Genomic DNA, 12,724 nt, shown 5'->3' with positions numbered 1-12,724 from the left:
AAATGGGAAGAGATATTCCATCTCCTAAGGCACTGCTTAGGGTAGCTAAAAAGGGGCATCATCACAGGGCTTTTGGGGAACTCAAATGAGATCTAAACTCTCTAACTGATTGGGGTAGGAAGAAACTGTAGGTGTAAGCTCAGGCAAGCAGGTAGACAGAGTTCCAGGTTCTAGGTACTAGCTCCAGGTAATAGGTTGTCTGCTCAAATTCACAGTTATGGGACAGACTCCAAGTGCTTTTTGCTGTAGCTGGTTGGGGCAGCAGGAAGGAGCTAAGTTGTGCAGAGCTGACAGCCGCCTGTAAAGAGCCACACAGATAGTGAGGAAGTGCTTTCTTCTGAGTGCGGCTTGCTCACTGCTTGGAGTTGTCGTTTTCTCCAAGGCATGGAACTCAATGCTCCTTTCATCTAGCATGAAGCGGAGAGATGGCAGTGCAAAGCCCAATCCCTGCCCCAGCCAAGACCCTACCTAGGAGATAAGCACCAGATCTGCTAGGCTGGTTTAAAACAAACAAAAGGAAGTATTTTTTCACACAATGCACAGTCAACCTGTGGAACTCCTTGCCAGAGTATTTTGTGAAGGCCAAGACTATAACAGGATTAAAAAAAAGAACTAGATAAATTCATGGAGGATAGGTCCATCAATGGCGATTGGCCAGCATGGACAGGGACGGTGGCCCTAGCCTCTGTTTGCCAGAAGCTGGGAATGGGTGACAGGGGATGGATCCCTTGATGATTACCTGTTCCGTTCATTCCCTCTGGAGCACCTGGCTCTGGCCACTGTCGGAAGACAGGATACTGGGCTAGATGGACCTTTGGCCTGACCTCATATGGCCGTTCTTATGGCTATTCAGGGGAAAGCATTTTCCTAACTCCCCAGACGGTCCTTGACAAGCTGTTGCCCAACCTCAGTGTCCCCGACCTCTCATGCACCCCTCACCCACCACACCAGTACTACAGCACAGGGATTCCTTGTCACCCAAAGCTGGCCCACTAGAGGAAACACAGGCTGCTCTCACTCACCTGCACAGAGTCCCAGTTTAGCAGCTGAGACCCTGCCTATCTCTTTTCAAACCCACAATCGCACCCACTGCATGTTTGTTTTTTTCTCTTGACTCAACAACAGCCCAAAATCTCAGACCCACTTTCAACACTCCTTGCAGATTTGCTCCTTAGAAGGACAGGGTATCCAGCTGACTTTTCTCACTTGGAGGCAGCAAGATTTTTCCTTCTGGGATGAATGGTGGGTGTGAAGTCCCCTGCATAGCTACTCTTGCCATTTCTGTGTCTGTGTGAAGACACTGCAGTGCTTAAATGGCGAAGAGGGCCTTGTAGGAGTCCTCTGTATTATGGTAAATTTCACCCATGACCCCTGCTCCTGCAAGTCTTTTCACAGTGCATACTAGGAAGTGCCTTACCTACACTCATCACTGTGCTTATCTTAGTGCAAGTTTGTTGTGCTCCAGCAAAAGTGTGGCCAGACTTACATGGGAGCAAGTAAGCTTAAGTACTAAGCGTACTGACCTAACACAGAGGTCTCAGGACTTTTGTATACCCGCTCCAAAGCATAAAAAAGGAGCAGAAAGTGAGGAAAGGGCTTGTTTGAGGAGATTTGGGTTTAAGTCAGGGGTGGGCAAACTATGGCCCGCGGGCTGGATCCAGTCCGCCAGCCATTTTAAGCCAGGAGCAGGGTCAGGGACTGCTCCACGCAGCTCCCGGAAGCAGCTGCATGGCCCCACAGCGGCGCTGTAGCTGGGGCGCAGGGTTGGGGGCTGCTCCACACGGCTCGCGGAAGCCATGGCATGGCCCCCCTCCGGTGCGCCAGACAGGAAGCAGGGTCAGGAGCTGCTCCACGCGGCTCCCAAAAGCAGAGGCATGGTGCACCTCGAGCTCCTACACACTCTGCTCCAATGGCTCCCTTTGGCGTTCCAATGGGAGCTGCAGGGGCGGTGCCTGTGGACAGGGCAGCATGAAGAGCCGCCTGGCCACACCTCCACATAGGAACTGGAGAAGGGACATGCTGCTACTTCCAGGAGCCGCTTGAGGTAAGTGCCGCCCGGAGCCTGCATCCTCCAGTGCTCCAATCCCCTGCCCTAGCCCCGATCTCCCTCCCACTCTCCAAACCCCTTGATCTCAGCCTGGAGCACCTTCCTTCTCCCCAAACCCCTCATCCTCAGCACCACCCCAGAGCCGTACCCCCAACCGGAGCCCTCAAACCCTTCCCCCGCATCCCACTCTCCCGCCCCAATCCAGAGCCCCCTCCCACACCTCCTCATTTCTGGCCCCATCCCAGAGCCTGCACCCTCAACCAGGGCCCTCACCCCCTCCCGCACCCGAATCCCAATTTTGTGAGTATTCATGGCCCACCATACAATTTCTATTCCCAGATGTGGCCCTCGGGCCAAAAAGTTTGCCAACCCCTGGTTTAAGTACAATTCTTCCGGCATGCAAATTGGGTGCTTAGCTACACATTCATCTTCTGCTTTACTCTTGCTATGACGCAAGGCTAGGCATGGTGACCCTGTAGAAATCCTCTCATCAATGCAAGGTCGGCCTCCCTCCATTCCCTCTCTAGTTCACCACTTTTCAGATCCTACATATACAGATAACATCCCACACCTGTGCTGTACAAAACGAAACTCTCAATGAATAAGTACTTCCTGATGCTACACTCAATGAAGTTTTTGCATGAGAACAGCTACATCTTATTCGTTTCTAATTCTTGTCAGAATTGGCATGCATACTCAAGTAAGGAGCTAACCACATCCTTGGATTTTCCTAGAAAGATCAGGAACATCAAGAGCCAATTAAACTATCACGTCAACTAGCCAAGTGTAATGGCACTGCCAGACATTATATAAGAATGCTGTCACGCAATAAGCTGCAGAAATTTTTGGAACCGATTCTCAGCTGTCTTTATCGCTGAACAGCAGAACAGAGGACCTACCAGTTTTGTAACAAAATTGAGTTGTGATATTAGCAAATTCCTTTTCCACTATTTTATTTCCAGCACATATTTTATTATATGTAATAGCTGAAACCTAAGAGAGTGACTGATAAAGAAATCCTCTTAAATTGGATATGACAGCATTAGCCTTTTTCTCTAATTGGAAACAGGTCACTCTAATCTATGACCATGACATAAGAAGATACTATTTTACTTTGGCTGAGCTTACAAATTTGGTAAAAAATACTATAAAATATAAAGCTTCTATACATGGAATATCATTCCTGAAGACAAGATGCTGGTCATGTAACAAACTACGTAAGGTAACCAGAAGTGATTCAAAAGGACAAGACTAAAAAGTAGTCAGTCTGTTAACAAAAGCTGATTTCTCAATGGTGATTCATTCTTTCATACCATAACATTAGCCACTTCCTTTATTCCTAATAAGATGCACTGTATCCATCTAGATGACCATCACTATATTATCTGAGTGCCTCCCAGAGGATAGAGCAAAGATGCTAATGAGTTTCATACAATAATGAAAATAAAATCCAGTAAGGAAAACAATTTTGGTTTCACATGACTCAATGGTTGTTCTAAACAGTCATTTTAATTCAAATTCTTAACAAAATATTTGGAACTTATATACTGCTTTACATTTTCAAACCACTATACAGACATTAAACTAATGCACACTTCTCTGATAGGCAGGTAGGTAAGTACTGTTTTCCTAATTTATGGAGAAACTGAGGCAGAAAAGGCTTGCCTGAGGGTAAATAGATAGTCTTTGGCACAGCAGGTGTAAGAACTTAGGAATTCCTGGCTCCCAGTCCTAAAATCAAACCACTAAAAAATACATAAATATATGGCAAAATAAAGTGAAACGAACATCACCAACTTGTAAATCATACTAGCATCCAAATATCTTTTTCCCCATTCCTTTTACAAGTAACATCTACAAGTTCTGTGATGGGGAAAAAAAAAAGAGGGTGAAAAATACTTCTCTTTTTTAGTTCCAATTTGTTTACTTTGTGCATTTGGCAGCATTTGCTGCCTAGTTAATTTAGTTTCACTCCTTCCCCTATGCTAGTCAGTTTCCAGTGTTATTTGTACAAGTCTTTCACACAGCAGTAAAGGAGAAGAAAAATACTTTTCTCAATAGGTAAATGTGATTATTAAATAACAAAAATTGGCAGGGGACCTCAGTGCCAGGTGTAGAAAACTCATTATTTTAAATCAACTAGATTTCAAGTTGACTGTTTTTCCTTTAAGTCTCATTCTTGTTATCCTTAATGTTTACAATTAAGAAATTTAAATTGTGTATAAAATGCAATTCACTGTAATGAAATGTTCACACTAATTCCTGTTCTCTTTATTTTTGTTTAAATCCTTTTTCAGCGGGTGGTGGTATGGTCAGAATTTTCAGCTGAGTACAGGGCATAGATGGCCATTACAGGACCATGAAATGTATTCTTTCAGTGACTGAATATGGCCACAAACGTCTGTATTGGTGCTCACAGTAAAGTAGTCTTTGAGTCTGAGAGATGGTTAGATGCATTGCTGCTTTGGGAATCTGCATTTTACTTTTACTCAACAACTCAGAGGAACTTTTGCATAGTCACTTGATAAATACCAGCATAAACACATAACCTGCCATACGCATTTGACAGCTACAACTTTATTTGACGTATCAAAAATGTAGATGTTTTGTGTGGTAAAACTAAATAAAACATAAATCTTTCTAACTCTGATGTTTCAAGAAATTTCTTGGAGAGATAGTGCATTCACAGTAAACAGGTCTGGGACCACTAATCCAAGGTTACCAAGAATGTATCAACATACTGTAACTAACAGTGATCCTCATTGACTTTTGTTCCCACCGCTTTTGATGAATCACAAAGCTAGCAAAGAATGTTATTATTATCTGTGGTAAACTTCAACATGCACTGAAACGTTTCTGTGTTTAAATTCAGATACAGAGACATGCTAAAATAATATACTAGAGATTTTTGCAAAAATCATAAATACAGAAGTGAAAACATGTTTGCATGTTAGTTTCATTTTACACACTCCTCTATATTTAACTCATCTACAAATTAGTACAGTCCTGTGGAAAATGTTTGCTAGATCTTTATTAGTAGCACCTCTGGACCTCAGTCAAGTTTCAGGGGCCCATTGTGCTAGGTACTGCACAAGCACGCACACGCACATGCATACAGATCCCTGACCAGGAAAATTTACAATCTAAGACTTTTTTTAAAGGATAAAGAGTAAACAATAATAAAAATAAAACACCACCACATATAACCTAGACATTTTTTAAAGAGATGATTTGCTTGCATGATTGTCCCTAACTGCAAGTTAAGCATGCAAATCCCTGCTCAGTACCTACCTTAAGGCTAGGATTTTCAAAAGTGCACCGGCACTCATAGCGCTATCTGAAGTTAGCAGGTATCTCTGCAAATTAGTGCATTTTCATTTAGACATCTAAATATGCATCAGGGAGCCTAACTTTCAGCACCCAATTTTGAAAATTGTTGGCCTAATATGAAAAGCCTCAGTTCTAGCAAACATTAAATGGAAAGGCACATCAACGAATGGGGCTCCCAGTCGGCATGCCTTACCCACTATTGCCAATCCAAGGGCTCAAAAATCAGGAGTCTGGTCCCTAGAAATCATGAGATGATAAAAAAAAATATTTCTTTTATTCTGCCTTCTGTTTTTTTGAGCTTTTAGGGATTATGTTCTCAAGCTTTTCTCCACAACCATGTGGGCTAGACACATTCATTAAAAAAAAAAAAAAAAAAAAGTAAGCTGAGATTGTCTGGCACTCATGTGATTCCAGGAGCTGGGGACTTACGAAAAAACATCAAATAGTTCAAAATTCACAATAAATCATTAGAGTTGGCAACATGCTTATTGACTACAGAAATAAATTCACTATTTGATGGGGATGTTCTTTCAAACTCTGATTTATTTATAGAACCATGCATATAGACTAGGGGTGAGACTGTGTGCTATTCCTCCAAGAAACTACTTTTGGGCCTTCTCAATTCTGGCATGGTCAGGGAATGGCACAACCCCTAAATAACCTAAGCATTCCAGGAAGCTGCTCTGAGTTATGGCAGCCCTGGCTGAACTGTCTACCGGGCAGCTCCAGGCTACAGAGCTGCCCAAAATCGCCATCGCTCTCTGGACTACACTCACTCCCCTGGCATGCCCAGGCTCACTATGGACCCTGTGGAGCACCACCTATGGCTACCTTACATGGTGCCTGCACTGTGGAAATTCCCACCCAACCAGCTAAGGGCCATTTACATCCCTGTGCACTACCACAGTGGTGTGGTTCCTCAAGATACTCCCTCGTATTTATACTAACTCTGCTTTCCTGAGTCCAGAGCCATGAGCTTGCGTGTCACTGATTACTATTTATTGTGTACCAATAGCATGCTCCAAACTGTATAAACACAGGACTCAATCCTGTACTGAGATCAGATAGAGGAGCCTTCTGTGCTTGAGTAGAGACTTAATGAAGTCAGTTGAACTCAATAAGGGCTCAATCGTCCATGCTATCAGATCAAGATAGTAGCTGTACAGTAGACATGCTCCCTGGCCTAAGAAGTTTATAGTACAGTTCTGACACATACGAGGCACAGACTACCGTAACCTGATAGGCATTCTTACCTCTAATATAGCTGCTTTTGCACCACCGATATGAGTGAGTCCTTAGCTGGTGCAAAGACAGTATAGCCAGTTCCTATGCCACCCCACTATGTTTAAAAGACTCACATAAACAGGGGAAATTGACTGACAGCACAAGGGAAAGAGTAAAACTGAACTGACTATGAAGAAAGTGCTGCCAAATGCAAAAAGTAAACAAATTGGAAATAAAAAAGAGAAGTATCTTTCCCGCACCATCTCTATTTTTTTTTCAATTACACTGATCTTTTGATGTCACTTGTAAAAATGGTGGGCAAAGAACATATTCAGATACTAGCGTGATTTATAAGTTGTTGGTTACCTTTCACTTTATTTTGCTATACATTTTTGTATTTTTCTAATGCTTAGATCCGAGTACTGTGGTCAGTCATTCCTGAGTTCTTATCCTTGCTGCACAAAAGGCTACCTGTTTACCCTCAGACTAGACTTCTCTGCCTCTGTTTTCCCTTGAATTAGGATAACAGTATCTATCTACATATCTACCAGGGACGTCGTGAGCATTAGTTAATGTTAGTATAATTATTCTAAAATGTAACATGCTGTATAAATACTAGATATTTTTACAAATAATTAGAATTAGAATGACTGTTCGTAACAACTCCTGTGACATTTGAAACTGAAATCTTTTTCTTACTGATTTTTTCCCACTATTGTATGTGCTCACTGATTTATTATAATGATTCTTTGCAAGATGACTAATGGCATTTGATTTTTTTGATTTAAGAAAAAAAGAACACTGAAAACATACACATAGATTTACAAAGACAAAAAATAAAAAGAGATGTCATTTATGGCCTGCCAATCTTAATGCAACATAAAACTATCTGAGAGCATTTCTGAATATTTTAGTGTGTTGTATTGCAACTAACAACAGAGAGTTTCTGACATCTATATCCATAGTTGATGGATCAAGTAAACCTATTCAATATGTGACAGCAATATTAATTTCCAGTTCTGACGTAAGATACAGCATCATTCTGATTGATCTTCAGATTGGCTACAGCTCAGCTTACTGTATATCTCATATCAAATGCCTTGCCTGCATGATCCGGTTTCTCAAGAAATGAGAGGACCTTTATGTGACACATTTTCCTCCTGATTTCAATAAGTACATATGAAGAAGGTTTATCCTGTTATCTCTGGCAAATCAGGAGTGCTTTAACCAGTACAAACAGAAGGGGGGAAAGGGGCCAGGATAACACTTGCAGTCGTGCAGGGTGAAGAAAGAAGCTATAGATTTTCTCAGAAAAAAGTCAGAGTCTTTTATGTTTTCAGAAATAATGACCAATCTTTTTAAAGTCAAGGTTATTAATATATTTGACTGAACAAGCAATTTTTATATTGATTTGTAACTGGTTAAATCTTGTTTTTTTAAAAGTCTTGTCTCCTGGGTTCATAAAAGGCACCATATCTTTCTTGGTTTAGGACTGGATTCAATAAAATATAACTTGTTATTTCTTTTTTTAAATACTAGAGAGTTTCCCAGGTACCATTAAAGCGAGGGCCATATAAGTAGCATAAACAAGCAAGCTGATGGATCAACAGATTAGATAGACATCTTAAGCCTATAGAAGTCTTCCAATGTTAACGTGCTGTGGGGCCATTCATCCTAAAGTGGTTGGGCAAGTGTTTTTAAATGTATTTAATCAGATCTGTAAAAGGCTTCAATATTATAATTACAAATAACTGGATAATATTTATGTACATTTCCTTTTGCAAATTAATTATCTAAGCCTGCATTCTTTCCACACTATAACTATCCAATAACTTGGATTGGATTGGCAAGAAATGCAGGATCAGGCCCTAACTGAAGCACTGATCCTGCTCCATTTTTAAATATGGGAGTTTTGCCACTGAATTCAATAGGAGCTGGAACAGACCCAGTATCTCTTGATTTACAGTAAAAAATAAGAACCAGTTCTGAGGTGATGACTATCTGCAAGTAGAAGCTCAGTATCTCAGGATCAGATCCTGCTTGAATTGTTGCTAAACAATTTGGTACAAAACTGTTTTTAAAAGTTTGGGAAATGTTGAGCTTTACACCATCTCTCTTTTGTGCTTCTGTCTCTTGCTGTCAGTTTTACTTTCGAATCATAAAAGCAGTAGAAATAACCAGCTGACCAGAACTAGAGAGACTGCGGAGACAGGAGAAGTATAAACAGTCACTGAGAAATTTACTGGATATATTATGGAGCTAAAGCAGCATAAAAGTGAAAATGCTTAACATCTTATACACAGCCACAGAAGAGTATCCAGTTAAACAAAAGGCAACTGATGAAAACTAGTGACAAAGTTGGGAATGGCAGTCAAAACAAGAAAGCAGAAAGGTAAAATAAAAGAGATTATATTAAGAAAGGCCTTATTTGTTTTTCTTGATTTTCTGAAAAAAATTAAACTCATTCAAAATAATAAAAGTTTATTAAAAGGTCAATCAGCTGTTTGCATAGGCGGAATAGAGGAAAGAAGTGTATTTTATTTGTTACAATTAACCCCCCCTTTCTCTAGAGTGATTACAAACATGGAGAAAACATACACTTTCCAAAGTACCTGGCAGCAAGTTCTGCTTATTACAGATGTAAAATAAATTCTCAGCAATGTCAGGTAAAGCCCACTAAAATGAACACCATCAATATTAGCCGAATATTCAGCCTGTGGCCTTGAGGGCACAGAGGAAAGCAGGATGGTGAAATGGGCTATCTGGAAGGCTTATTCTCTGCAGAAAATTTGAAAATATATGCTCTTTTCCCTTCCAAACATTAGTAATAAACAATATTATGCTATATATTAGCATCAATATTTACAGCTAAAATAGGGTCTGTACCACTTAAAATACAATTGTATTGAATAGAGTGGTATCTTCATTATCACCTTTTCAGACGTTTACTCTCTGGCACAAGGTTGCTTACAATCTTGTACCTCTCCATTGTAGACAACTACCTTCTGATATTGAAATATATCATTTTCTTGGCTCACAAGAGAATGTGTGTGGCAAGAATGAATAACAGAAAAGATTGTAATGGTCGGCAATCAAATATAATATCCCTTATTTTAAACTCAAACAGAAATAGAGAAATAGCTTAACTTCCAACACCTAATGTTTCATCACTTTCAAAATGTGCCTTGAAATGTACAGCCAAAGGAATTCTGCACAAACTACAGGAGCAATCTTTCAGCTTCATAAATTAAGCCCAGTACAACTATTTTCATTTCTTAGTCCACTGCATCTTTTTTTAAAATAGTATTCAGAGAATTCCCCTTTAACAATATACCAAAGTTTCAAAACTATTTGTTTTCAGCATCCCTCCTCTATGCATGCACACACCCCATCAGAAACAGAACTTTGCACGAGGATCCTTGGTTGAGCCACTCATATGCAGTAATACTAGATGTCAGGGTCAACAAACCCATGAACATTTTAGTTAAGGATAACAGCTCCTTCATTTACAAACATTCGGGGTTTTGTTCTTTTTAATTAAACAGCTTAATGCGTGTTAAAAAGAAGCTCAGAGATGCATTAAAGTTTTTTTACTGGGAATTGCATGGCTAAACTCCAGTGTGGCCAGGAGAACGGGACTCTGAATGTAGTCTGATGCATTTTGTACCTGGCTAAAAACTATCCACTGGATTTCCAGCTTTGGTAGCAAGTGAGGAGGAGAAATAGGGGGCAAGGGAGTCCGATGGGTCCTACCTTGTTCGAGGCCATTTCACTGACGGAGTGCCTGGTTTGCAGGGTCTCCAGCTGGTCCAGGCACCAGTCCAGCTCCTCCAGGGTCTCGCTGGCCAGTTTTTGGTAGGCCTCCTCTGCGAAGAGATAGGGAAAGGAGTACTCAGTTCTCAAGCGCTTCACAGGGCTAACAGCAAGCTCCAAAGGGTCCATCCTGCCATACCCAGCCATGCTCAGATGCCCAGTGCCCACACATGAGTGCTGCTCCTTCATATTGCTAACGCAGGGCACTGGGGGAGGGCAGGCTTCAGACTCCAGCTGGACCCACAAAGGAACTGTCTGGGTAACAGAGTCTCCAGCCTCCTTCTTTCCGCCTTAAAGTCAATGGTCGAAACCAAATTCTGCGGAGACACTCGGCAGGCTCGTTTGCTGTGGGCTCAGTCTCTCAAGCGGCCCCTAGACTGCATGATGCTGGCGGGAGGCAGCAGCGCCCGGTGCCCGTGGCTCGGCTCCTCTCTCCTCCGGGACGGCGGATGCAGGGCGCTTTGCCTTCCCCAAGCTGGAGACAGGCAGCGCCGCCTCGCCTCCCCTCCCCCCGTGAAGGCTCCGAGCAGAAATGAATCAGCGCGGCTGCTGCCGTGTGTGCGGCCACCACGTTTCCTGTGTTCCCAGCTCCTCCTCCCGCAGCGGCGAGAAGCAGAGTCCGCGGCTGCTGCTCTCAAGGAACCCCTCTCCCCTGCCCCTCCCCCCAGACCAGGGGTATTTTAGAGCCCCCCCGTGATGTTCCAGACTTCCCTGTGTGGCATCCCAGGAGCAGCAGGCGAGCGAGAGCCCTGCTGCTGCCCACCAGCCGGAGTCGGGCAGCCGCGTGTTGTGTGTGTACGGAGGGGGGAGCGGCAGAAAACCCGGCGCGGAGCTTTCGCAGTCGCCTCCGCTGAGCTCCGTTTACGGCTTAAGGAGCAAACACGTAGGGCCGGAGCCCTCTCGGCTTCTCCCCCACATGTCACCGCCACCTGCCCTGGGCAAGAGCATAGCGCGCGCGCCACAAATCCCCACCGCCGCCCTCCGGACCATGGGCGCTTATGTAACCGCGAGCAGGACAACACGCGGCTTCTCCACGGCCTGGGGAGATGCAGCGACAAGATTAAAGACTCGGAACCTTGAGGCTCTGGGTTCTGAGGCGGTGGCATGTCATGATGTCACTGTCCTCAGCAGGGTCTGAGCGCCACAACTCAGCTGGCGGGGAGCTGGCTCTGGCCACAGGTCTCTGCCCATTTGTTGGTATCTTCTTAATATTACAAAGTACATGCCAAATGAGCTTGTGTTCCTTCAAAACTGTGCATGCTTATCTGTGTATCAAAGCTACTACAGACTTTTGCATAATTCCCATTCTCATTTAGAACAACCTAGTACTACAATAGTAGGTAGAATTATTTTAAGAAAACTACAATACCGGCTTTCTTTATGGCTAGTCTGTCACTTCAAAGAGCATTAACAAATATTCAGCAAAATCATCCCCACAAAACTGTAAAATGCCCTTCACATGTGATACTTACTATAAATGCTACCCAATGTAAAAATATCCCCTGGCGTTTGGAATCAGGACTTTCCTGACTGTTTATGCATCAAAGAAGAATCCGTGACATTGTGCAACACAGCAGACATCACAGTTCACTAGCTACCAAAATTATCCTTTCATATTGTGCTACTAATTCTTTTAAAAGATGTGGTTTTGGTCTCAGAGTATAGATTTCTTTAAGATAAATATTAAAAAAGTATAAATGAAAAGCTATTTGATTCACAATATGGTTATACAGTATATTGACCAGGTAGAGATAAGTTTAACAGAGATTCCATTGAGATTAATCAAATAGTGAAATGAGGTTAAGTGAATCAATATAAGAAGATAACATTTTGATGTCTAACCAGACTTCAGGCTGTCTTTCAACATTCCTTGAAATTCAGAAATTGGGAAATTCACATTTTTCTTCACAAAATAACAATTTTTCTGAAATCGGACATTATACAAAAGTGGGGCTTATGGGAGCAGAATAAAATAAAGTTGAAGGTTGTCAAATTTTAGTAAATAAAGTAAAAGCTCTAGTTCACCATCTATTTGTTTTGAACTCATATCCCTCTTCCTGCCCGCATCCAGCTATTTTTTTTAAATTACTACTAACATTATCATAGATGTGTATAATTTTATCTATCTATCCTCCTAAAAGACTTTAACAAGCAGGAGTCCTGCCATTCACTAATTAAATGCCATCATCTCTGTCACTGCACACTTTGTGACAATGGACTCCGTATATTGGACTTTATAAGAATCTTCCATGGTTCTAGGGCTCCATGTATAGGGAGTGTATAGAAGAGGCAGACTAGGCATAACTCTAA

The 12,724-nt window shown here is 42.2% G+C and overlaps 1 protein-coding gene across 7 annotated transcripts in view; it reads right to left on the bottom strand.

Annotated features, from left to right (window-relative positions):
- The window catches only part of PDE4D (phosphodiesterase 4D), a 960,682-nt gene that overhangs the window by 59,261 nt on the left and 888,697 nt on the right, over nucleotides 1–12,724 (bottom strand). For 5 of the 7 annotated variants that reach the window (XM_030567589.1, XM_030567587.1, XM_030567590.1 and 2 more), the window contains one exon: nucleotides 10,355–10,467. In XM_030567589.1, the coding sequence (XP_030423449.1) occupies nucleotides 10,355–10,467 (113 nt within the window). Of the gene's footprint in view, nucleotides 1–10,354; nucleotides 10,468–10,553; nucleotides 11,408–11,489; nucleotides 11,536–12,724 lie in introns of those variants that run through there. The other 2 variants (XM_030567593.1, XM_030567595.1) reach the window with 2 other exon arrangements.

Source organism: Gopherus evgoodei, chromosome 6 (genome assembly GCF_007399415.2).
Source record: "Gopherus evgoodei ecotype Sinaloan lineage chromosome 6, rGopEvg1_v1.p, whole genome shotgun sequence".
Classification (NCBI taxonomy): domain Eukaryota; kingdom Metazoa; phylum Chordata; order Testudines; family Testudinidae; genus Gopherus; species Gopherus evgoodei.
This window is presented reverse-complemented; position numbering and strand designations above follow the sequence as displayed.